This window comes from Ambystoma mexicanum, chromosome 12, assembly GCF_040938575.1.
Source record: "Ambystoma mexicanum isolate Mex_15411 chromosome 12, UKY_AmexF1_1, whole genome shotgun sequence".
In the NCBI taxonomy this organism is placed as follows: domain Eukaryota; kingdom Metazoa; phylum Chordata; class Amphibia; order Caudata; family Ambystomatidae; genus Ambystoma; species Ambystoma mexicanum.
In genome coordinates, this window is record NC_090936.1 from 147523164 (window position 1) to 147550336 (window position 27173).

The following is a 27173-nucleotide window of genomic DNA, read 5'->3' on the forward strand; positions in this document are numbered from 1 at the left end:
GTCCTTTACTCCATAGGGTCTCATGTGTTTTTACTATGTGTGTTACACAGCACCCTCCGTGCAGTAACACAGGGGTGTCATAGTGACACCCCACCATAGACTCCATACCCTGGGACTGACTACTGTCTCCCAGGGCATGTAAAGTCACAATTGGCTTTACTAGTTCCAAATTATTAACAGAAACCAGTACAAACCATCATATTGTGGACGTACTGGTCGGGGCAATTCGATTGCCCCGGGGTCTGTTAGTCGAGGGGGTACGTCTCCATCCCTCCTGATCGAGTTTTGGCTGGTGGCAGTGGAAATGACTTTTTATATTCGACCGCGAATATATCCCTATGGGATTTTCCCATTGTTCGAGGCTACCAACTTTAATTATTTAATTCTCATAGCCTCGAACACACTGCCGGTTTATTTAATTAATATTAATTCGCCGGTTGGTATTTTTTGCCAGGACTCGATTCTAAAATGGCGTTTGTGTTCTCTTCTGTGACTCCAACCCAAGTCGAGCCCTTTGTTCCACCTTTTGGCAGGCTTCTCCACAGAAGCCTCCAAAAGTGGTGCCACTCTGCCTGGGTAACACAGGGGGTGTGGGAGGGGGTTTAGGCACCCTGGACTGAGTTACCTTGGTAACTCAAGTCGCACTCTTGTGTGATTAGCCCAAGTGGTGAGCCGGCCGGCTCACCACTTAGCATGTTTGATTGACAGCTAGGCTGAGTAAATGGGGTTATGCTGCATAAAAGCAGGGCTTTGGGGACTGGAACTTCAGAAGTCGCCACAGGACCTGAGAATCCGACAAGGGAGAAGCTGAGCCGACCTACCACGACAACACCACCGGTGGAGCCCTGCGGAACCGACTCACCACTTCCCGACGACAGAGAAGATCTCCCGACTGGAAAGGCTTCTTCCCCTGACTGGTGGGCACAACCAGTATACCTTCTTCTCTTCGCACCCCAGACCAGTTTGTGGTCGAACTGCCCGTGCCAAGCACCCCGGCAGCCGGATAGCCACTTACCACTGGACCGCGAATCAACGGACCGCTCCTTGTACCTGAGAAACTCCGCGGCTGGTTTCTTCCCTGGCAGTGAAACAGACTCCTGTCTTCTTCCCTGACGAGATTCTCTCTTCCCCCGTTCCCCCGGACGAAGCACCGACTTGCATCCGCTGCCTGGAACAACTGCCCCCGCTGGAGTGTTCTCACCACTTTGAGGTACCGTGTCCGCCAGGCCAACCTTTCTAAAGATTGCTACGAGGTAATAATAACCCCTTAACCTTCTGGACTGCGCTGGCCGCCTTGACCCTCTAATTGGTCCCTTTCTTTGGTCCAACTCCTTTTTGAATCGTTACAAGACTTTTGTGCACTGCAACCGTGTGACCTTGGACACATTTCGTTTTGATCCTCTTAAAGCGGATCCGGCCTACTGACTCTGAATTCACGGTGTTACTTTGCCTTTCTCTCTTGTTGTGTTCGTGAAAAAGTGTTGGGATCTGTTTCAATTTATTCTCTGCTTTTCTCTCCCCTTTTAAAACGAATTATTAGAGTGCCATCTACGTAAAGCGCTCACCGCTGTCTGAAAATAAGTGGGGCTTTACTTAAGACTTGTCTAATATTCTTTTAAGGGAGTGTATGTCTTTTAGTGACCATGTTTTTGAATTGCTTACTATTAGTGCCTGTGTGTTTTTCTAGATGTGGTTTTAAATAAATAATTATATCTCTTTTACACCAAGCCCTGGTCAGTGTTTACTTGTTCTATTGTGTCCTCTTGACCTATTGTGAATACTCTGTATACTGCCTAACTCTTCTTGAGGGAAGTCTGACTGCTCAGCCACAGCTACCAAGTGAATCTGTGTGGTACAGACTGCTACCAAGTGGGTTTACTGCCAAACACCTGTAGTCCTAAATCTTTTGCAGTGGTACCAGAGGGAACTGCACAGGTTTCTGCCTAACACCGAGGGCACACATGTTTTGTCCTTTGCCTTTTCTAAGCCGGGTTTGTCGACATGGGCATGGCTCTTGCTTTTCTTCGAGGGGGAGTCTAGACTGCGCTCTAGAATACATTGAGCATTTTCAGTCTGAATTCCTCCCATTCAGCCAGTGAGACCGATTTGGTCGGGCAAGCGACCCATTCGGTGGAGGAACTTGACGACAGACGGCGATCTGTGACACCTTTACTTCGAACGCCGCGAGGACGATGACGACTGGTGAGAACCACTCTGGGATCGGGACCTTTTAGCTTTATTCCAACGAGGAGGGTCGCTTCTTTGACGGAGTTGTTGAAGGGGATTTATGCGAGCTACCTGCAGCTAACTTCCCTCCATGCTCTTTCAGGGCTTTCACTGTCATCGATAGACAGGACCCACATTCTGATGTTATATGAGTGAATCCTAAGCACCAAAGACACAACCGATGGGGGTCAGTAAGGGACATTTTCGCCCGCAGTTGTAGCATTTTTTTAACCCCCATCTGGGAGTCGACAATGCCGACGATGATGCCATTTTTAACTTAATATGATAGGTTTCTTGAAGGAACCGAATTGTGCCAATTTTCTGAAGCAATAGCACTTGTGGAAAAAAACGAAACTGAAGCCAACGGTTGTGCGCGCGCTATATACCAGTGATGACATCGACATAAAGACAGGGGCCCTTGAGGGACATCGAGTCGACAGGCATCGACGAGCAGCGCCCCATGCTGGAAAAATATTCCAAAGCAGCTAAAGCTGGATATGGATATATCATAAGATGAGAAATACGAGGGAGGACACAATCCATTCAAAAGTGGTAGTGGTGTGGGGAGATCTATTTCAGGACGGGGAACTACTTGAGTTTGAGCGTATCGTGGACACGATGGTGGTCACGACTGGGCAGTTCTTGGCAAACAACAGGCTACTCCACAAGACCAGGTCCTGGTGGAAAGGATTCAGGTTCCTCAACGGAAGGAGAAGGCGGGTAGAAAAAGGATAGGAAGACTGGTAAGGGAGAGGAGGGGTGGGCGGGACTCACAGGAAGAACCATTATGGGATGCGGGAGAGGAGATGCAGTTGATACCTAGCTTGGAAGAAAAAGTTATGCAAGGTGTGAGTTATTGGGATGGGTTGAGCTGGGGATATGTTAATGGTGTTATGGATGCACAACAGAAGCGAGTGGCATTAAGGATTTGGAAACTTGTCACAATGTGTGTATGCCGATTAGTTGTTTATTGTATTGGTTTAAACTTTAAAATGACAATAAAACAGCTTAAAGAAAAAAAAACATTACTGACAGCATGTGTAGAGGTTGCAGGAGACAACTTGCTTCTGTAGCAGCAAAGCACTGCTTCTGCATTTTAAATGAGGCGAACATGCTTCTATTTTTGGTGCATATTAGAGCAAGTGAGTTTATGTGTCTGTATTTGTAGGAGATTGCATATTTATGTACATGCTTTCTGAAGTTGTCTGAGCAGGCTCTGCTGAAGGCCTTTGTAGATATATGACAAACTCTAAATCCCCCCTGTCTCCTCCCTGTGACAGCTCTAGAGAGCTCCCCCAAGGTCAAGCTGAACAAAATCTGCAGTGTGACCCGCTCCACTGGTCCATTCCAAAAACAATCAGATTGTTTCCCTGCTGGTCAGCTGCCAGCAGGGAAGCTGAGCAGATTCAAGACCATGCCTCTAATACATATAATACAAAACTCTCACATGAAGGAAGGCCTGATGCAGAGCACGAGAGATGGCAAAGGTAAAAAGGGGGAAGACCAGCTAACCACAAGGACAAGATATGATTAGCAAGATAGGAGAAAGCACATTGGCAAGTTTGGTCTAGCTTTCCTACCAGTCAATACACTAAGCAGGACTCATTACAACCAAACCAGCTACAGGGCACACTCATTTCAGAACACTGGTGCAAGCCCTCACAAGTAATCCCTCATTGGGGAGGAGGTCTAATGGGCTATAAAAATTTTTTTAAAAAATCACACAGAATCAGTCCAGCAGTTGTGTGGTTGGAGAAGGAGCATGAGTTCTAAGTTCAGATATGAGTGGAAATAATAGTGATGGTGGCGAGATCGAGACAGAAAAGGCTGGAGAGCTGTGGAAGGCTGGAGTTGGGAGTAGAGAGGGGTAAGAGGCTAAAGTGGTAGGAAGAGGCAGGGAAACATCTTGTGAAGAAGACTTTCTGAAGCCATTCACCCATGACAGTAAGAGTTTCAGAGCTCTTCCAATGTATAGGCAGTGCAACACTATCAGATTACAACTGAGGGTTTGGGAAAGGTGTCGGCAAGATTATTTCCTGGTTTATGTGTAACACAGAAACTACCTTCGTCAGGAAGGAGGGATGCTGAGTCACGCAACCTTATCCTTATGAAAAAAATGTGTATGGTTTGGAAGCCACAAGTGTCTAGCTTTCATAGACCCTTCTATTTGAAATCAGGGCCACCAAAAGTACCATCTTCCATTTGGCAACTTTGGCAACTTAATATTGGTTATGGGCTCAAATGGCTTGTAAGCAATATAGGATGAGGCTGCTAAACATGGGGAAACTATTTGCTGAGGCCTTCATGATATCTTGAACCACTGGATTAGCTGAGGAAAACAAAATACACTCAGAAAAAGTGTGTATGCCCAGATGACTGCAAAGTCAGCCTGGCAAGTATGCGCCTGTACCCCTGACTGGGCTAGGTGGGCAGGGAAGATATCAGGTCATCTAGTGAGCATCCAAGAGCATCAACCTTCTTCTCAACTGCCTAATGGCAAAAACAAGGCCATGGTCTTCTGTACAAATTGTGGGTAATCTTTTCTGGCATACTGAATGATAAGCAAATTCTCTTGTGACAGACTTAGATTTGATAAGGTTAATTTCTCAGAACCATACTGATAACACAAGAGACTGTCCTATTTCCTGCAAAGCTAGGAATACACCTATACTGTTTTCACCATTTATTAGATTTTAAGGTAAGTCATGGGGTGCAAAGGAGATTGACCATCTCTGACACGAGGTGGTATCTACAGTGAGAAACAGCAGATGTCCACAATCTTGTGGAACCCTCGCACACCCAATATATGTTGATTAAACAACCAATGCTACTTAGCCTTTATCAGAAAGAAAAATTCTGATTCCAACAGTTTTTCTAAAGCAAACATGCTCTATTTATACGACAATGTTCATGTGCAAAGTGTTCCTTCATATTACATATATACAATTCAATGTATAATTACAAACAAGATAAACCTCCAATCAGTATATCTTCAAGTTCTAGGAAACATTTGTTGGTAGTCCAGTTATACATCAGGTCAATCTAAACAATTTCACTCATTGTCAGATTCATGATAACCGTGGATTCTCAATTGTCGCATATTTCTGCTTTACGCGTTTCAGGAATACTTTCCCTTCCTCAGGAGCTGCCAATTCACTGTGTTTGTAATTAATTCATTTCTAGAATCAATCAGATAATATATTTTAGTATCCATTATATTGCATAATTATTTCAACAATTCTGTCTGTCATGTATTCTTAAAAAACAATCACCTGTATGATGCTATGTAGGTGAACATTATTTCAAAATGAATGGTATTTCTTGTGTTCAGTTTTTCTAAGTCAATCTGTATCCACCTAAAAAGAGGAGGGTATATATGATTATTTTAGAAGCATAGACTAAACCATGCCTCCCTAAAAGAAGCTGTATGTAAATAAAATGTGCCCTGTGCTAGATAGCGTTTAATCAAATATTTTGGTGTACCTGTAAGGAATGATCAAAAGGGATTCCGTTGTTTGTAGATCACACTTTGTTCACTTTATAGCAACTGCGATATCCACACCTGAAATTCCAGTTCCTTCCTGTAATACAGGTGTAGAAACCGTGTCACTCTAGATTTTACTCTTCTGATCTTTTGAGGGATCCATCATTACGTTGCAGTAGTCAAAACCAACTCTTACCTAATGTGGGTCTGGATGTCTCTAGTTCTTCTTTACCTGATAGGGTATCCAGTGTCTCATGTGGTATAGTCTGTATTCTGTGGGGAGATGGAGGTTTTTAGGATGAAGAATAACATAATGTTCAAATACCCCTAAGACCGGTTCTCAGTGAATCTTTAAATCCCAACTAAGAATTCAACCTCTAGTGGCTTAAACTCACCTATTTTCAAACATCTCCATGTACTGAATTCTGCCAAACCAGAACCGCGAGTCTTACGGATTACAAAATGCCTGCTATTTATAATGTCACGTCATCACGCCATAGCGTGATGATGTCATCAATGTTTACATCATTTATTATAAACGGTTCGGGGAACCACTCCAAAATTAAATATCTACATGGATGTTTCTTATCACTATGCTGATTTGAAGTCATGCCAGGGAATCCCTCTACAAGATCTTCAAAATAGAGATGTCATATTGATGTGCTATAATGATCTAAAGCTACCGCTATGTGCGGTGCCACGTCATTACACAGACGCATGTGGACGTCATTGTTTACCTTTTCACATCATGTTTTTAAAAAAAAAAAGGGGGGAACCCAGATATTAATTACCCTTCGTTTCCCTATGGGTGTTTCCTGTATGCAATGACCATAAACTACAATTTTTCCTTGATTTTAAGGTCTTGTAAGGAGGTCCCAAAACTCATCTCCATAACTCTAGATATCGCATTTGCTGGTTGATGTTATCATCAATGCTACACGTTTACACATTACACATAACTTTGAGGGCCCAAATGACATGTCCCCTGGCATGTATATATGTAAGACAGTATTTAGATTATAACAATTATCCTTTATTTTATCAGAACCATAAATAACTTTATGATGGCATCAATTTCCTGTTAAAATATTAGAAAGAAACCATGGTCTTGTGAAACCTAGAAGCGAAAGACATTTAGTTGATAAAAGATTTAATGTGTAAAATCCGCTATTAGGTTTAAAGCATTCCTACATTTTTGGATGGTTATTCTGTCAGTTTTAACTGCATCATCCCAATGTTTATTGTTCAAAGAAAATGCTCACAATCTACCAAAGTCCATGGGCCTCCACATCATTCTGTTGTCTCATTTTAGAGAGGGAGGAAGGGTCTAGAAAAGGGGGTCAGGTCGTAGACTGGCATACTTACGTTCCCCGATATATCCACAGAGGAGCAGTGCTATTAATTGCTGCAGTACAGAGCATAATCGCAGGGAAAAGCTAGACAAGAGTGATCGTATCGCAGGGAGGGCTGCAACTGTGCCCCAACGCCCCTGCAGAGACCAGGTAAGCATAACAGGTGCATCAAGTAGCACTCCTGCCTTAGTCGCCACAAGTGAGAAACACGATTCTATCAGATTCATTACATCATATCATGATCATAGTTATGAAATATATAAAATAATTTCAGGACATCGGCATCTGCTACATTTAGACATTTATATGTGTGATGCTATTCCAGAGAAACTATTGCTTATAAAATTAAAACTATAAAACACAAATGTTCCCTCCCTACTTTGGGATGTCACGAACATACCAAGAACAACTTGGCTCTATACCACATTTAGAGTTTTTATCTAATGTGATGTTTGCACTATGCACAAATGCGTGAGGAACCACTTGAAACAATTCTCCTAATAAGCACAAGGTATATAACAAATTAATGTTTTTTTGTGAACTGTCAAACAAATGCATACAGCGATATTTGTATCTGTTCAAATAATTACTGTCAGGAAACTAAGAGCATGCTTCAGTGAACATTTAAGAGACATAAAAACTTGCAATGACCAACATCCAATGGTCCGCCATTGGAAACAAGAGCATTCAGGTCATAACTGTCAAGAAAGTCAATGCCATTGATTGAATTGGTTGCCTCCAAGAAGAGGGGTGATGGGAGTGTGAAACATGTACTAATAGAAGCGATTTGCAAAAGCAAATGTGGGACAACTAAGTACGGTCTGAATAAAGATCACAAACTAGGAGTGTTTGTATGTACAGATCAATGCTGCTTTCACAATATATCTCTTAAATGAAAGCATATGGTTACTATGGTGATCGCTAAAAGATTATTTGCGGCATGTGTGTTGCATCAAATGGTCAGCGACAATTAGGGGATACAAAATTTCATTTGCATAGTACTAACTGACCCAAATCGTGTGATTTGTTTACAATTTTATAGATCAGGATATACATTTTTAATGAGGATGCCATCCATTCAAGGGTATTTTGTTTGAAATCTAAAATCTGCATAACATCAGTAAACAATGTTTATGTGATGTTAAGTGACAAATGATCTGGAAAATGGTGATATATGTTAAAGCACATTTTTGAATGTTTCAGTCATGATCATAAGCGCTTTATTATTTCTATTGTAATTAGGTTTGAAAGTATTATATTTCTATGGGAAAGTCATAACATCAACTATTGCCGTTTGAAAAGGTTTATCGTTGGTTCATTTATCAAACCCAGTGAGCCCCTAGTCACTGCATCTGCGGGGCGCCGCTTCTAAAATCTTGACAGTCGCTATGGTCCATCTAGTTTTTTCCCGTGCCATCAGACGGTTCCACCATACTACTTCTTCAGTGATGATCGAGTCCGCAAAAAGGGCCATCAAAAATGCCACACAATATGGTTTCATTCTTTGGCAAGTCATCAGATGTCGTCTTAAAGATTCCCGACTTGTAGGATCTTCACATAGTCTGCATTTGTTGGAGGCCATAGTTGCCCTGATTGCACAAATTTCCTGCATTAATAACAAGTTCAGACATGCTCGCAAGAAAAATTTCCGGAGTGATTTGTCTGGAAATTATGAGCAGTATGCCTGGGACACTTAATTTGTTCGTGGTTGCGGGCAGGTTATCCAACAGTCTATTTGCTGCTGCTTTCTCACACGTGGTGATCCAGTCCTGATTTTGCATTTTTATTTTGACTCTTTGGGGATTGCAGATCAGATCTTCTTGTGTACAGGCTATTTTGCTCAATTTGCTGCATTGGCGGTTCACCCACCCGTTTAGTGCTTTACAGCGGCCACTTTTAATTTCCTCGGCAATCGTGTGGTAAATTGGCAAGCTGTCGGGAGTTAGCATTTTTCTGAGCAACTGCATACGACTTTGCTCCACTGATGCCATCAGATATAAGAGACCGAGTTTGCGTCTAACCGCCGCCATCGATGTTGACTTAGGAATGCCCAGGACTGATTTCCATAGGTAACCCTCGAGCTGAGTTGTTCAAAGTAGCATCCATTCCATAGACCATAGAGGGGACTACTTTAGTTTTATAGAATTGGATGGCTGGGATCAGAGAAAATCTTCCATATTTTTTGTCTATCACTAGGGTTTGGGCGGTCAGATTTTTTGTTTTGTCCCACAAAGCTCGTTGCATCAATAAGAGCCCAGAAGTCGTGAGATTTCTTGGTACTTAAGGTCTTTAACATCTGTTCTGCATCATTCTGGTAAAGGTTTATCTTATGGGTTTTCAACCATGATTTGTATTTTCTTGTCTCTGTGTTGAGAGCGGTTCTTCCTTCATTGGTGTTTATGAGCCTGCATGTGCGTTTCAATTTTCTCAGTTCTCTTCTATTTAGTACCAGCATTTTATAATAGGCTAGGCATGTGTCTTGTTCCTATCTTTGATTGCTGGTCTCAATCTTCCGACTTTGTAGGTTGACAGCAGTGGGAGGTAGTTAGGTCTAACCATCTTTTTTTTGGACCGAGTCCTCAGCTGATCCAATATTGTATTTGTTCGTTATTTCTGTTATGTCTGCTGCTGTTAATCGGAGGAGAGTTTGCTGACTGGTTGTCTCAATATTTGTTTCATAGTTTTCTTTTGGGGACAGGTAGTGGTCCAAGACATGCACAACAGGTTATGGTCGCTTTATTTTTTTCTTATTACTTCAAAGGACTTGATGTATGGGAGCAGAGAATGGGCGACAAATATGCAGTCGAGAGTGGCTGCTGAATTGGCCCGTTTCCAAGTGGGTAAAGATGGTTTGTTTCCCCGCAAGGTAGAGACATTATGGAAGTTTCTCGAGTTCATAAGCGTCGTCCAAGCCACGCCTCGATATACTGCTGCAGAATTAGGCTGTTGGTTAGTAGCGTTCTCGGCAGCGATTTCACATTTGGCATTTAGGTCTCCACATATGATAATATGGGTAGTCTCGAACGCGATAAAAATCTTGTCTACATCGTCAGCCACGGATGCGCAGAAGGTAGAGATCTTAGTTCTCTGCAGATTCCAGTACAAGTTGATGATCGCTAATTGCGTTGTGGTCCAATTCGTTGTGCCGTGCTCGATGCAGTTCCAGGAAGTTAGAACTGCCAAAATTCCATGGATGTTGTCCCAGAACCAGAGCGAGCTGCTAATAGAAAACCAGAAGACGGGCAACCCATAAGACCTTTAATTGCTGGTGATATTTCAATCTCGTATCCATCAAGGGAGGGCTTCTCCATCAGCCAAGTCTCCTGGAGACAGATGATTTTGTAGGTCCCTAAATCCCGTGTCTCTTCTTTCCACAAATGTACATGGCCGCGAGTGTTCCATGAGGCCATGTTTAGGGATTTCGATGGCTGGGAGTTGTGGGGTTGCTGAGGAGGATTTGTGCCTTGTTTGCCCTCTCGCTGTCGCTGCTATCTCACAGATTTAGATTTTAAGGCATCTTTAAACCACTTCCATGGACCAGACGGAGCATGATCATTGTCAAGTTCCCCCGCTGTAGCTTTAATAGGCAGATTTCTAGACTTTCGTTGTGTTGAACTTTTAGCTTGTTCCCAATTGATCAAATTTGGGGAGGCAGCCTGAGTGCTTGTCGTTCTTGGGCGGCCGAAGTTCATGTCTGACGTCAAATCTCCCTCTTCCAGTGGTTTTGGCCTCGTTGTTTGGTTGCTGGTGGACTCTTTCAGAGTGTTCTTGTTTCAGGCCAGGTTTTCTAGGTCTGTTTACTTCAGGAAATCTTGGATGGTTTTCCCATCTTTTGTTTTGTAGAGCTCTTTCGTTCTTGACGTATATCGGTATTTTTTTGTTTCTGTATGGTTTGGTGAGGAAGGTTTGTGAAGCACTGAGGCTGGTTCCAGTAGTTCCGACAGACGAAAGCCCATGTTTTCGAGGTCAATGTACACTTCTTGTGGAATTTCTCGTATTGCCAATGCTTTTATATGGAGATACGCTTTGGCTTTCTTATCACTGTGGTATGCCTCTATCAGTGTAAAGTCGTCCGTTTTCAAAGATCAGAGGTTCTGCACTTTTCCCAATAATTTGAGTACTAATTTCCTATTTAAAATCAGGTAATTGCGACCACTAGATATATAGTCCATTTGAGCAAGTCACACATTTCTGAACGCCACCTGGTAGCCATCGCTGGAAGTTCACATCCAGATCTGAGTCACAACCGCAAGGCATTGTGGGTATGCAAATTCGCTCAAATGCAAACCTTTTTCTCCAGGAAATTGTCTTTGTCTAAGAGAGCAGCTCTACTTTATACATTTCGTAATCAACCCAAGACAGACATTTGCAAGGTTTCCAGGACAACTACATACCGGGTTTCACCCTTATTAGGGATCCTCAGTGCAGCTTAGCCCCGACAGCCTTGTGGTTGGAGCATTTTACAATGCCAAGAAAGTTATGGTGGGTTTAACAAGGTTTGCAAAAAATACTTTCACCTGAAATGTTAAAGTAGGAAGGTCCATTTGAGTCAAATCATGCATTCCCTGAACGCCACCTAGTAGCCATCACTAAGTTCACCTCTAGTTCTGAGCCACAACAGTAAGGCATTATGGGTATGCAAATTAGCTCAACTGCAAAACGTTTTCTCCGGGAAATTGTCTTTGTCGAAAAAGGGCAATGCTATTTTATGCATAGCTTAATCAACCTAAGACAGAAATGTGCAAGGCTGCCAGGACAACTACATACCTGGTTTCACCCTTATTAGGGATCATCAGTGCAGAATAGTCCGGACAGCTTTTTGGTTGGAGTATTTGGCAATGTTTTCACAACACCAAGAAAGTTATGGTCGGTTTAAAAAGGTTTGTTGTGGCTCAGAAATTGAGGCTAGATTAAGTGTTATAGACTGGTTCTGTGACTGATTGAACAATATTCAAATATCACATCTTCCCGCGTACAGGAAAAACAATCGAAGACGATCTATCCCCAGACTGTAAGAACGCAACATCCTTATATGTTGTGCAAGTTATGTCGCAGGGCCCACCCTTGACAAAGGACAGTGAAAGAAGATGTATGCATTCAGACTTGCAAGTCCCCATAACATAAAGGACGTTGAAGACTAAGAAATGAAGTTCCAACGTGCCGATTTTCTTAAGCAACGACAGTGCCCACCCACCTACCTAGCTATGACCTAGATATAGCCCTATTGCTTTGGGGAGGTTGTTGGGCAGGTATCAGTGGGTGAATGCCATGTTGGTATAGGGGATCCAACATTAGCGAAAATCAAAAATAAGAATACATTCCTAAAATGCCCATGCGCTTCGGATTCATTTTTACTTTGAGATTATTGGCACAACGGGGCAAATTTGCACTAACAATTTTTCCATCAAAGACGTTTTGTCCTCTGCAAAATTGCAGGGCAGCAATGAAAAGTTTATAGACCTTGCAAAAGTTTTCAGTTTTAAAAAGACGAGCTCCACAAACTAAAATGTGTATGGGAAATTATTTGCATGTTTTTGTTGCTGGATGCTCTTCTAGCAGTGCAAAGATGCAAACTGGCGAGCGAGAGTGCCACGCAACCTGCAAACACACCGCTTTTCCCACTTCAGTACAGCAATACTCACGTGACTTTCCATCAGGCTCTACTTTGGCAACAAGCAAACAGGGATGCATACAGAAAATGACAACTACTTCCCTGTTGTGATAAATTGTTCTGTGAATCTCAACCTACACAAGCTGCAACAAACGAAACAAAAATGCGCTCGTTCTCTACAAGGCAATTTTAATGTACTTTTTACTAATCGGAATACTTTTAGGCCACCTTTCTGACAGCTTGATTTATGATTGTTGACATCTTTCCTGAACTTAGATTACATTACAAAGAAACAGGAATTCAAAGCATGACAGGTCTTGCTTATGTTCTCAAGGTACAGGACCTGATGCTTGGTAATCTGAATAATACACAAAACACGGCTTGAGTGATTTTAGGCAGCAAGTAAAAAAACAAATACACCAGGCAGCATTTACATGTACTGGCTGATTGACACCGTCGCTGTACCGGTGCGTGCTGTCCATTCTTACCTTTGCTTTAACCCCCTGCTCTGTCGGATGTGTGCGATAGTGTTCTTATATTTCATATGAAACTATTTTAAGCTTAGCTCATGAAATAACAATGAAAAATAATGTGTATTATCACTAATAGCAACATTAACTAAAATTATAATTCCTAGAACCAAAACTTTACCATAGCATGATGTCTTGTAATACGAGTAATTAGGCATACAGTCCGTATGAATAACAGTAATAAAAAAATAATGACTCATAATGCAACTAATAACACTGGCACTAATGCTATATAGGATAAAGTGCCTATTTGATGGACGAATGGTCAACGGAGAACAATACTACTTACACTGTAATATGCAGCGACCTCAACTCTGTGTGCAGGGATTACAGAGAAAACGGTGGAACGAATCCGCAAATAAACAATGACACGCAATGTACACAATAAATCTGGGTCAGCCAAAAGAGGTTCTCAGTGGAGTGACTTAATGAAATCAAGAGACTTCCATAACCCCCACGCTCTAAAGGCTCGAAACAAGGCCATAATCCCGACATGGAAAAGGGAGGGGCAGGAGACCACAATTGATCATATCTATGTATCAAGAAGTCTGCTCTCTTTAGTAGACTCATTTGCAGTCATAAGAACACAGCACAGTGACCACAACCTGTTGTCTGCCCGCTGGTCAACCCAGACACAGCTCACAAGGAAATATATGGGCTAACAAAGGAATCAAAGAGTATAACCCAACAATACCATATGGCAAAGATTCGAGACGAACAAGCCGCAGCACAGCTGACAGTGGATTACCGGCCTTCGTTAGCACCCTTTCAACTACGAAAAAACAGAGTAAGACTCAGAAGAGACGGCCAACTTTCTGGTGGAATCGCGACAGGGAGAGGGATCAAACAAGGCTGCCCCTTAGCCCTCGACTTGTACAATACCTAAACGGGTGACTTTGAGGCCCAAGAAGCGAAAACACGATCTTTCCCTCTAACAATAGGCAACGAGAAAGTGAGCCGTTTACTATACGTGGACAACATCATATTGTTGGACCAGACGGCCATTGACTCCAGCGCCAACTAAACGGTTTGCTTGCATATTTAAAAGAGAACAACCTGGAACTCAACACAGAAAAAACAAAGATCATGATTCTGGAAAAAACAGCCAAACGAAATGAAAGGTTACGGTGGGACATAGCAGGAGAACAGCTGGAAAGAGTAACATCTTTTAAATATCTTGGTATAATACACAAAGTTAATCAATGTGAGTTGGCAACGGAGACCTCTCTGTATGCCAAAACTAAGACCCTGGCTTCCCAAACAAAGGTCATGGACAAAGTATTTGTGCGCTTTTCTATGAAGCCTGTTATCGACTTCTTCAAAGCCAGAGTAACACCGGCGAATTGTTATGGAGCCAAAGCAATGCCAAACATATCGGAATAAATCTGGCCAACATTAGGACTGCACTTGCGAAAAGTGCTGAATTTGCCAGCTTCAACACCAATAGCCTCAATAAGAAGGGAGATAAGTTTGGTTTCAATTAAGGGGATAGTCTATCTAAACGGCTTGATGTTATTCAGAAAAATTCGACTTGCTTGCCGGCCTAAAATCTTAGAAATCATCTTCAGGAAAATGCACAGAGGCAAAAACAAGATGCGAACAGCCTGGTCAAAGAAGAATCTAGCATTACTTTACGAAATTGGAAGTACTGAGGAGGAACTGGAGACGAATCCACAGAAAACAAAAACTTGTCTTAAAGAATGGGAATGGACTCACACCATAGAAGCAGCATCAAACAATAAGTTGACATTACATCTACCGATGAACATGCAAAAAATGAACATCCCGTCTGAATATTTGACAAAATTTCCTGACCGAAAGCCGAGATCAACATTTTTAAGAGCACATTTGAACTTGCTAAAAACGAACGAAATCCTAGCTATCAGGAGACAGTCAACATCCAACATTTGTGGCTTCTGCAATAACAAAGAACTGTTATCCTGTTGTCCTGTCCCGGTACAACCATAATAAGAGACAAATACGTGGGCCATCACCTGAAAGAGCTACGGATCTACGAAGACAAGGTCTGGTGGCACAGCCTGATGAGTGGAAAAACCACAAGACTAGTGATTGCTGCAGCCTCTTTTTTTCAAGGTCTTGGCCTGGAAGGGCTACAGGTGACAACTTTAAAATTATGAAAATTTCGACCGGGTCGCATTATCAAATGGGACAGTGTAAAGCAGAGCTAGGACAATTTTGGAGATCCGAATGTAAGGGATCCTCTTGCAAAAATTGTAAAACTAAGTCAAGTAATAAAAAACTAAAAAGTGCCCCTTTATTACGTTTTACCGATATTGCAAGTCACCAAGAAGTTGTGTGATTAAATGGGGGAATTAGACTGAATGTAGAGTTCTTTTATAAAAGCAATGGAACTCTATGGTGACTTTCAATATCCTTTTGTATGTACGACAGGGGGTATGTTATTCCTTATGGCACATGGCCACACCTACACCTCACTCCGTTTAATGCTTTATGTCCTGCTATCTCTAATGCAAAGGATCTTCTGATGGTTGATAGATACACCCAATGCAAAATCTGTTCAGGTGAAAGCTTATGTGTTATAATTTTTCAAAGAAGTTGAAGACACTGCACTTAAAACGTTTCCTGTGGTTTAAAATAAGTGATTACGTGCAGATAGATTCTTGTCCTCTGTATCAAACATCATCAGCGCAAAAAATAAGCATCCTATTAAAGAATCCGTAAACGATTCTGGGTTGCAGTTGCAAAGTGCTACAGAAATGAATTTTAGAAAAAAGGAATCTGAAAAGCTGGTCAGAGCTTTTAAATACGTGTTTGTTTATTGAATTTATATAGCGCTTTAAGCCAAAGTGCTTAAGTGCTCCGGTGTTTTGCGGATTCTCCTCTCCGGCGGCTCAAGCATGCAGGCATTGACATGTCACAACGCAACTGTAATACGATATTATAGTGGGTAGTGATGTCACTGTTCTACTGTAATATAGACTTTTATATAGACGTTGTAAAAAGCTTTTATAGATGTATTATAGTTTTTACATGACTTCACCTGCATGCTTCATTGCACTGTTCCTTGTATATGGACAGCGAAACAGTGTCACCAGAGAAATTATGGTGGGTTTAAAAAGGCTAAAGAAAAAAAAAACACTCAAGCATCAGATACTCAGAAGAAGAAGAATGCTTGAGTGATACAGAACACTCCAGCAACAGAGAGATATGACTATGAGGCTCTGTTGGGGAAGCCCCAGCTGCACGTCATAAAAACAGGAGGGATGCTGGTGAACACGGGGAAAGGCTGCATCCTAAGTAGGGGAGGAGTTGGATGGAACAGGTGCATAAGCAGCACTGTTGGAGGAGCAGTCAACCTGACTTTAGTCCCAGGAGGGACACAGAAGGAAAGCTGGAGAAGAGCTGCAAGAAACAGATGCCCGAGTTGCACCGTTCGAGGGGCAGACTAGAGGGAGTCTGTCAAGCTGACTCGAGTTCCAGGAGGGACCCCCCGAGACAGAAGTGGTGGCTGAGACAGAGAGAGAGAGAGAGAGAGGAAACCCTTCTCAGAGCCGATACCACTTACCAAGAAGAATGTATGAGAGCCATCCTGACAAGAAAGAGAGAGAACCGAAGGAGGACAACGTCAACCCGGTGAAGCAGCCCTATTACAAAAAAGGTAACGGGGAGAGGTGATTATAATGATTGATATAGTCATAATCATCACAGTCAGAAAAACAAATATAACGATTGGAGTAATTGTACTTGTACAGAGTTGGAGACAGATTAGCGAGAAGAGTGAGAATTATTACTGGGCTCAGCCTACTCATCCCCAGTGAGAAACCAAGTAGTGAGAATTATTACTGGGCTCATCATACTCGTCCCTGTGAGTTACAAAGTAATGAGAAGAGTGAGAATCTTTCCTGGTTACATTATTCTCATTCCAGTGAAAGACCAAGTAACAAGAAGAGTGAAACTAGTCACTGGGTACATCACATACATCCCAGTGAATAGCCAAGTGATCAGAGGATTACAACTTGTGCTAAAGAGGGACTTGAAAAGCCAAGAGAAAGGGAACAAAGGGGTGTGGAAGTCTCATAAGGTAAATGAATGAACTGGTATGGGAGATAGTTCTTGGCTATCTAAATATTCTATATTGATAGAGACTGGCTTAAAAAGCACCCCAGGAGAAGGGAGTCATTCACCTGGACTTTAGTTGTTTTGTATTAGAGGTAGGGTCAGAGCAGTTTAGTTCTGGGCCGAGGACAGAGTTTTACTTTGGACTTCACAACTGACGACAAGCACCCTAGTTAGTTGAGTTAGGTAGGGAAACCCATAGCTTAGGGAAAGTGAGACATTGCCTTATCATTTTCAATAAACGTTTCCTGAAAATGGCAACTTCTAGGCTCTGTCCTTTTTCTGACCCTCCAAAATATCTAAATCAAGACAGACAGTTCCCAAGACTGCAGATGACTACATACCTGATGTCACGCTTATTACAGATTATCAATGTAGTATAGTCTAACTGTCTTGTGGTTGGAGTACTGGAACATTGTCATTCTTAGGCCTTGAAGATTCCGAATGATCAAACAACAATAACTAGCATACTAGGCCAGGGGCATATCTACTAGTCTAAGTGCGTGACAAAGACCGAGGAGATAAAGTTGGGGGGTGGGGGAGGGTTGCTTAACAAACACCAGCAAAACTATGGTGGATTTATCACTGAAATGTGAAAGTACAACATTCCATTTGGCCAAGCGACAAACGCAACAATGCCACCATCGCTGGAAGTGCAATTCCAGTTAAGAACCACATCAGAAAGGCATTGTGTGTATGCAAATTAGCTCAAATTAATATATATATATATATATATATATATATATATATATATATATATATATATATATATTCATTTTAATTGTGCTTTGGCTTCGTAAGAACTTTAAGCACTACAAAAGCAGCAATACATATACATTATACAACATGATTTGAACTAAAGTATTAAAAGTATTTCACAGTCATTACAAAATATACATATTCAATTGCTGCTATGTAAACACATATTTTTGCTGCTAAAATGCTATTTGCACACAAATCCAATTTCTTTACTTATTTTTTGCATCTTTGCACAAACCCCAACAAATAGGTATTATTGCCTACATGCATTCAGTTCAAGTATCATCCAAGCCTGCTGTATGTTATACGTAATCACAGCATTTAACAATCAGGTATCATACATATAGTGAAGCACATCCATGCTTGAGCAGGTTAAAGGCATATGAGCCGATCTGCACTCTGTAAAGGCTATTACTGCCTTGATTGTCATTAGGCAGCCAGGAGCAATATTTGATTACTTCCTCTTTGTATGCAATGTAAATGTATTATGGATACACAAAGAAACAGAATTTGAGAAACAAATGGTCTCTTTGTGTAACTGCTTTATTTTAAGTGGCATTATTTTTTGCCCTTTTCGGCATGGATTTTGGAATTATGAACGTATTTTAAATCATGTTAATACTGTCATCCATGTCGTATATGTCAGAGGAAGTTGTCTGTATTCCTCTATGAGTAACATATACCATCCAATTGATCCAAGATGGCTGCCTTGCAAAACATGTTGAATTAGTGGCTTCTAGCAGGTTTACACTCTCTATGCGTAATCAAAGAGTTGCTTGGGGATAAATTGCAGTCCATCATCTGTGTTGTTTGCAAACCTACGTGATCAAGCGGTCTGCGTACCGCGAAACGCGTCATTCTTTTTTTGGTTCCCTTTCCTGATGCATTTATATTAATAAAGAAAATGTGCTGCCAGGAAATACCGAGGTGTTTTTTCCACTTACTTGCCGCAAGGATATTTTTCTCCTGTTGCAGCTGCTCTCTGGAGTGTATTCCACTCGCTGCCTTTCCTTTGAAAAGCTTCATTGAGACAAAAATATATATATATATATATATATATATATATTGAGACAAAAAGAGGAAAGAATGAACCGCACTCTCCGCGGTCAATTGAAAGACCATGGTCAAAGGAAAAATAGCACAGCTCACGACACAGTATGGATCTGAAGGTATTTAATGTTACCAGAAAAAAACAAAAGTACAAGATACGGCTGAAAAGCAGTGGCGAAAACAGAGGCAGGACGCCCGTGAGCACGACCCGCCACAACGCGTTTCGCACTCGACTGAGTGCTTGATCACGTGAAGAGACGAAGGACTGGCGCACCTTAGTAGTTTGGCAAATGCAGTCCTTTTGCTGTTTCACTGGAGCTCGATGTGTGCCTGGACACATGGAAAGAGCGGCGGCCATGATGGAATGAAAAGGCAAAAATAGGCCGTACTGTGAGCCAAGTGGCGCTACAGTAATTAAAGCACTATAAGCATGTTTATGGCAAAAATAACCAAGACGCATACTCTGTTGCACACATTCCATGCCAGGCGGACCCACGGTTCCACAGTGCCCCCAATGTAGTTTACAATATTAATGAAAGGTGGTAATTAATAATATAAAGACACAATTGAATGAATAAAATAACCATCCACAATGAAAAAACCCATCTATTAAATTAGATGGTAATATAGCAACCGTCTTACGGCCACACAGGAAAACCTATGACAAGTATCTGGATCATCATAAAATACAGGTATAGATTTCTAATACCAGTAAAGTAAAAATAAAGTGCATGTTCAGGCAGTTATAGCAACAAATTAATGTGCAAAAATGTGAGACCAAAGTGACAATAGCAATATATGTACAAGATGCAATTTACAGCATTCTGGCAAATGAGATAAAGTGCAAGTGCACGCAGTTGTAGCAGCATAATGGAGCGCAAGTGCGCAAAACCAAGGTTGCAATATAAAAATCTATAAACGTGCACGATACAACATTCTGGCCCCATTAAAAGATGAAATAAAATGCAAGTGCATAGCAGCATAATAATGTGCAAATATGCCGGGCCTTTATGACAGAATCAATAATAGCAAAAATTGCGAAGTATCAGCAGCATTAAAAGAAGATATAGCAGCCTCAAAATGTGGAAACTTGTAAGAGCCAGAATGGCGGCATTTGACATATATAGAAGGACACGGTCCATAGCTAGTCAGAGAAAAGGAGATGATATGAAAGATACCAGTAGTCGTAGATCTAACATGGGCTGGGAAAGCAGGGAATAACTAATATTGACAGAAAGTAGGAACGGTTATTGGTACTAATGTACAAATCAAACAAAAGAGACAGCTGTGAAACTACATGAAAGAGAAGGTGAAGCTACAAGAATAGGAAAAGCAAAAGGAGAACAAAAAATATTTGAAATAAACAAAAACAATAAAGAGCTCGAGTCCCATCCAATCGTGCTGCAGCAGATAAAAAAGTTAGACAGACAAAAGTCTGAAAAATGAAAACACTGATGAAGTAAGGTGTAAAGTAATACAGACAGACCAAGGATACAATATAGGGAGAAAAATGCTAACGGAAAACACCTAAACCAAAAGAAAATCAAGATGCATCAACGAGAGGAAGGACATCACAGAAATTAACCACATCGACCAGACTTAAGTCCCCAAAAACGTATAAAGCTCCTCATCGAGATTATGTCCATTGGGAAACTTGGTATCGAAGTCCAGAATAAAACGTGTTTCCAATTGTCTTAATTTTAGAACACGGTCAACACCCTTAGGACTAATAGGAATGTGTGCCACTGCAAAAAACGTAAGAAATTTGAGTCATTCTCATGTTCCTGCCGAAAGTGTTTAGCCATGGGGTACGCAGGATCTAAGTTTTTAATAGCCCTGAGATGCTGGAGAATCCTGAGTTTGAGCTTGCAGGTAGTGCTCCCAACGTAGCACTTCATGCAGGGACACGAGAGGACATAGACAACAAAAGTAGTGTCACAATTGATAGAATAATTAATGATTTGGTTACATTTGGTGACTGGATGCAAAAAAGATTTACAGGGAGTGGCATGAGCACTTGCTTTACATTTAGTACATTTCGTAAAGCCAATGGGGGAGACCGCCAGCCAATTGGAAATGGAAGGACTTTTATCAATAGGTGACAAAAAGCCGGAAACTAGCTTGTCTCTGAGCGATGGTACTCTTTGATATGTGATGATGGGACATTTGGAAAGTAAGGGGCATAGATCTTTATCCAAGATCAAAACACGCCAATGTCATTCAATGATCCTGCGGACATTGTGGGAGGCATTATCAAAAGAGACAATGAGTCTAGGTTCATCATCTGTTAAGGTCTTGTGTGATTTGGTACCATACAATAGTTTATCCCTACAGAGTCCTCGAGCTTTGGTATAGGCCTTTTCGATGTTTCCTTTGGTATAGCCTTGTTGCAAAAAATCAGTAGCCGCTCGAGCACAGTGATAGTCAAACGATGCCAAGTCAGTGCAGTTCCTGCGGTAGCGGATGAACTCACCGTACAGAATGCTTTTTTTACATGACAAAGGATGGCAGCTGGTGGAATGCAGAGGTAAGCCAGTATTGGAGGGTTTTTTATGCAGAACTGTGTGAAAGCCAGTTATATCTAGGGTTACCACCGTATCAAGGTAAATCACCTCGGTGGTGCTATGGCATTATGTGAAACTTAAATTCACCACATTAGTATTGATACTTCTCACAAACAGTTGCCAGTCGATTTCGCTACTCTTCCAAATTACAAATACATCATCGATGTAGCGCCACCAGGCAACAATTTGGATAGGAAAACTGGACGCAAGTAAATCACATAAGAATGTAGCCTCCCACCATCCCATCGTCAGATTGGCATACGATGGGGCAAAAGTACTGCCCGTAGCAGTTGCCCTGACTTGCCAGTAAAATGCACCATCAAACAGAAAAACATTATTGGTGAGGCAAAAGAACAACATCTCCAAAATCATAGAGCTGTGGCCATGATAATTCAATGAACGTGTCTCCATAAAAAATTGACAAGCTCGCATTCCCACTTGATGATCAATGGATGTATATAGAGATACAACATCGAGGGTAGCCAAGAGAAGACCCTCTTCCCAGGGAGTGTCAGTAATATGTGGTAAGAAGTCCCTTGTGTCCTGCAAATAAGAATATATATATATATATATATATATATCGTTAAGACATGAAGGAAAAAAACGCACTCCAAGCGTGAGGTACTGAACGTCCTGAAAAAAATAAACTTGGATACAAGTAAACAAACCAAGTTTAATAAGTGTTAAAAAAATTTAGGCATAAAACACACAGCAAACAAAGCAGGACGCCAGGGCAGTGTCCTGAACGGCGCGTTTCGCGCTTCCCCGAACACTTGATCACGTTAGGGAGACGTGAATACAATTACAATAGATATTGCAGATTAGTCCTTTTCCCATGTTGCCTATCTCCACAAGCCAACAGCTAGGTCACTAAGCCGTGGCGGCCATATTGGAATGTAGCAGTATCCTGCATTAGCCATTGGAAAATCATATATATATATATATATTCAGAGTTAAGACAGAGTAAAGATGATCCTATTCATTGCAACAAAACCCATACAATTTTGGCGAACGCTGGAAGTGACCACAATCCTAAAACTGAATTACCCACATAGATGTCACCCATGAGGACATAATGCTCTGAACTCATGTATGTGCTCATGGGTTGAAAAATGGGGATGATTCATAGTTGAGTGTCATCACTACCAACATCCACCGAATTTCATGAGTTTTATTGTGATGAACTGGACCATTTTAACTCTGTCTTAAAGTTTTCAGTACATTTCGGTGGTTCTGTTATCCTTACACACTGATTTATGGATTATTTGTGCCGAAAAAAACAGGATTTGTGCGCTATTCTGCCCGCGAATCCCCATTTGTTAAACAGGGATTGGCGGGCAGAATGGCGCACAAATCCTGTTTTTTTTGGCGCAAATAATCCATGAATCAGGGTGTATATCTTCTCTGTGGCTCACATCCCACTCACTATTAAAGAACCAGATCCCCTTACAAAAGCCATTGCAACAATTAGGATAAAAGACCATTGCTGAGAACTTCCTCACTATAAATAACCAGATCCCGTGGCCTTTGCCCTTTCCCCCCTTGGTTTAATTTCCACAGTAGTCTCCCTCAAACATTTCCCACATTAACATAAGCGTGATCACCATTGATCCACCTTGTATAGCTGTGGTAATCAATCCTGCAGTAATGCAGTATTTGCCTATTACAGCACTTATGGAAAAACACTTACAAATGAAAAAGTCTTGCCCATTCCCACTGCCACTCTCTATGTGCACCTCACCTTCCCACACCATGTATTTCTCCCTGACCCTCCCCTATTATCCAATTTCCCCAACTATTTTCCACGACCTACCTTTTTTTCCAACCGTGTCTTTTGATGTTCCTACGTGAATCCCACAGAAATCCTCCAGGATTCCATTAGTAAAATGAAAATTATCGGAGTCACAATGGGCCCTCCAGCTATCCTCAAGGTGGTCACCTAACTATGTGACCCTCTTTCTCCCCTCCAACACCCTTACACTGATGTGAGGCCATCCATTTCCCTCGTCCAAGTATAATCTTCAGCTCATTTACTTTTTGCCTTCCGGCAGGATAACTGGAGGAAATCACATCTAGCAAATTTCCAAAAAGTCTCAATGCCCCATGGGAAATATATAAACTTTTCTTGACCCTCTGCTGTATCAGATTTAAAAAAAAACGACTTTAGGGATTTACAAGAAACAAAAAAAGGAATATCTGTGATGCCTTATGCCCAACTGGCTTCTTATTTGGTGCAAATCCATCCAGCAGTTTTAACACTGTACATGTTAAATGGTTGTTCCCAATGGCAGACATATGGCCACAGAATGGTATAATATGCTACTAATCAGACTCAGCACATTGCACCATTCACAGACTGGAAGAACCTACATGAAATCATCAAAACCAAACCATAGCATCAGGTGGATATAGATGTACAACAATACGCTCGCCCAATATTTTTGCCTATAGCTCCCACCAGACCCAGCTAGCATGCTCATTGGGAGGGGGTCATGGGATGTGTAGCACACAACATGCGGGGAGGTGCAGGTTGCAGACATGAACTGTTATCACTATGATATGTGCCACCTTCACAGTTCAGACATTAGATACAGGGCCTGCATCACTGTTCTCAGTCCCAGGCAATCCAATCTAGGGTAATTTAGCTGGAATCTGCAAAATACAACACATAGCATTTCAATAGTGATCAGGGGAGCAGCATATCCTATATAACGTCCTGCAAAAAAACAGTAGTTCTATGACCTATATGCGCTGCTATTAAAATCTGGGGTTCTTGTCATTACTAAAAGAATCCAGTCCCAGCGCGTGTATATAGGAAAGATTGGTGAAGGTCATGGGTCCGTGTAAACTGTATGGTTATGCGGGGGCGCTCCGGTCCATCAGTCATGAATGCCACAATGGAATGCAACACAATGGATCTCCTCCCTCGCATTAGGTAGAGCACAGAACAGACTCTATACGAATAGACAACCTCTGTATTCACTCGTCTTCTTCAACCTAAGAAAAAGTCTTACTACACACAGACATTCCTCACTTCATCCCCAATTTCCCTCACCTATTCGCACCTCACTTTTAGCTTTGCGTACCTATGTGGGCTGCCGCAATTAGCATATGAATATCTCCACAGCCCAGACAAAAGCCAGGGTGCGTTTAAAAGCCCAGGCAATGTTCTAATGGTCAGGATCACAATTCTTATTGGCACTGGAATACTCACTGGACATGGACGACAATATCTTTTGAAAGCCTGAAGATCTGCCTGGCAAACTCTGCTTTGATCGACCAGATGCTCTCCTGAGCGACTCTTGGCCTTTTCTCCACTGCGTTGATTGGAAAACTGAGACCGTTCGTCTCTGACAAATAACCCCTGTCTACTGTGCTGCCTATGACACGATTATAATATCATGCGGAGTAGCACATGTATGTTCAAGTTTCTAGTGTTTATGGATTTCGCTTTTACTTTACAAAAGCAAATACAATTGTTAAAAAGCAAAACAGAAATGGCAATGGATGGGAAGGGGGTGTGAAACATGTCCAATAAGGGGATGTGTAATTGATTCCCACTGGGCCATCTAACCCATGGCATTTGCTGCATGCTGAACTGTCTAGGGCACCAGCCTACTTATTTTCAGACACCATGCACGCAGCTTGGACCAAAGCTTGCGCATTGGCAGCGTTGCTGCCACCTAGCGCTGCATCATGGAGAAAGTGCAGTAGTGCAGTTATTTTCCCTTTAGGTATACATGCTGCAGGCGAGGAGATCCAGGGGAATCCCCTGAAAACCTCATCCAGCCCATCTGCATACTGGGGGTGGTGACCCCCACTCATGTAGCGTCCCCTGCTACAGTGCCAAGGGTTAGACAGCAGACTACATCTCACCATGCACTATGTTAAATAGCCTATGCCCCTCTCACTCCCTTACTTTACTAAATCTGCTGTGAAATGTCCATGACTCAGAAGAGTAGGGGCTGACAGGAAAGTAATCAGGTAAACGACACATAACATACTTTAAAAAAAGACCTCGTTTCCTGACGCACAACACCCACCATGCTATCAACTACAAGCAATTCCTGACATTCTGCCCCGACCCGCCTCCCTTACCCAGCATCAACTATATCCTCTTTTACCATCTAATACATACAAAGATGCCCAGGCTTCTGCCACCTTTGACCACATCCCCAGGCTGTACCGGTCATTAATCGCCCCTCTATCAGAGCAGGAGCAGCCACAACTGCTCTATATGGCTACCTTTGCTTGCTTTGTTCATGTGGAATCCCAAGAGAGGCAGAGAGAAGCGCTCGCCAGCAGCCACCCTTCCACTACTTCCCCCAAGTCTCGGCAGGCCTAGGGGCGGGAGCATCCTAGCTGTCAACCGAATGGAGAGAAAGTGCGATTCCTGCACCTTATAAATAACACTCATTCAATCCATCCGCAGGTCCTCCTTTCACTTGTGTTTCACTTGATATTGTGACTCTGCACTGTTACATCAGAATGAATCATTGAGGTACCTACTGCATGAAGCACTGAATAGGACATGCCAGACAGTGTGCGGTGCGCAAACTGGCATTTTCACGGCACAGTATTGGTTGATATGTTTGGATTGTTTTATAATCATAAGACTATTTAATCAGACGCTCTCCACACATCACAGCTTAGTCATAGAGTTGGTTATGGTGGAGGGTGGGAGTGGAAAGATTTCAATAGAATGTTTAAGGCAAGTTGTAACCAGGTGAATCCTTGTCACTGCAGTGCTCGAAGGTGGTATATTCTCCAGATAGTATGAAGGGTGGCAGTCCTACCTTATCCTGGTTCTCCTTGTTTCTGTAGCACAGGTTTCCAATTAGGCGAATCAGATGAGCTTTAAATCCAACAGCAGGATGTGTTACTTCTTCCACCCATGACATGGAATGTGCGGCTGTGAAAATGTTTTTGGTCTGTTTCCCTGCCAGGTGAGTCAGTCTCAAAACGTCTAAGGAAGACAAACGGGTTTAAACATTTTTTTAAACTCAATGTCTGTTGCAGCGAGTTCAGAATTTGGATGTCTCGGTGTCATTTATGAAGTTAACTCAAAACATTTCAAGGACTTCTACCAATAATAGATAGCAATAAAGACATTTTGATGATACTCCAATCATTTTGATTAAGACAGTATAACCATTTTCATTTTCTTTATCATTTTAGCTACAGGTTATCAACATACATGCAAACAAGAAAAATAATGAACCAATGCTCGCTTCACTTTCAGAGAATCCTCCCTATGTTATGTTATATCAGCAGGGCCAGGACGATTACAAAAATAAAATAATAATACATTGATTTTTTTTATATCGCTCTTCATGCCGAAGTCCAGCCTCTAAGGACAACTGGACCGGGTATCGAACCTGTGCTGCTCTGCATTGTGTTGTTTCCAAGTACGTTGCCCCTGAGCTATCCTCCCGAACGTGTGCCACTAGCAAAACCACAAGCCTCCTAGGTAAAGTGGGAGTAGAAACATGTATTTAT

The 27173-nt window shown here is 41.9% G+C and overlaps 1 protein-coding gene across 2 annotated transcripts in view; it reads right to left on the bottom strand.

The window, feature by feature from the left end:
* Window positions 1-27173, bottom strand: part of ATXN10 (ataxin 10) — a 1945293-nt gene that overhangs the window by 581586 nt on the left and 1336534 nt on the right. For both annotated transcript variants that reach the window (XM_069628187.1, XM_069628188.1), the window contains one exon: window positions 26471-26640. In XM_069628187.1, coding sequence (XP_069484288.1) covers window positions 26471-26640 — 170 coding nt within the window. The remainder of the gene's footprint in view (window positions 1-26470; window positions 26641-27173) is intronic.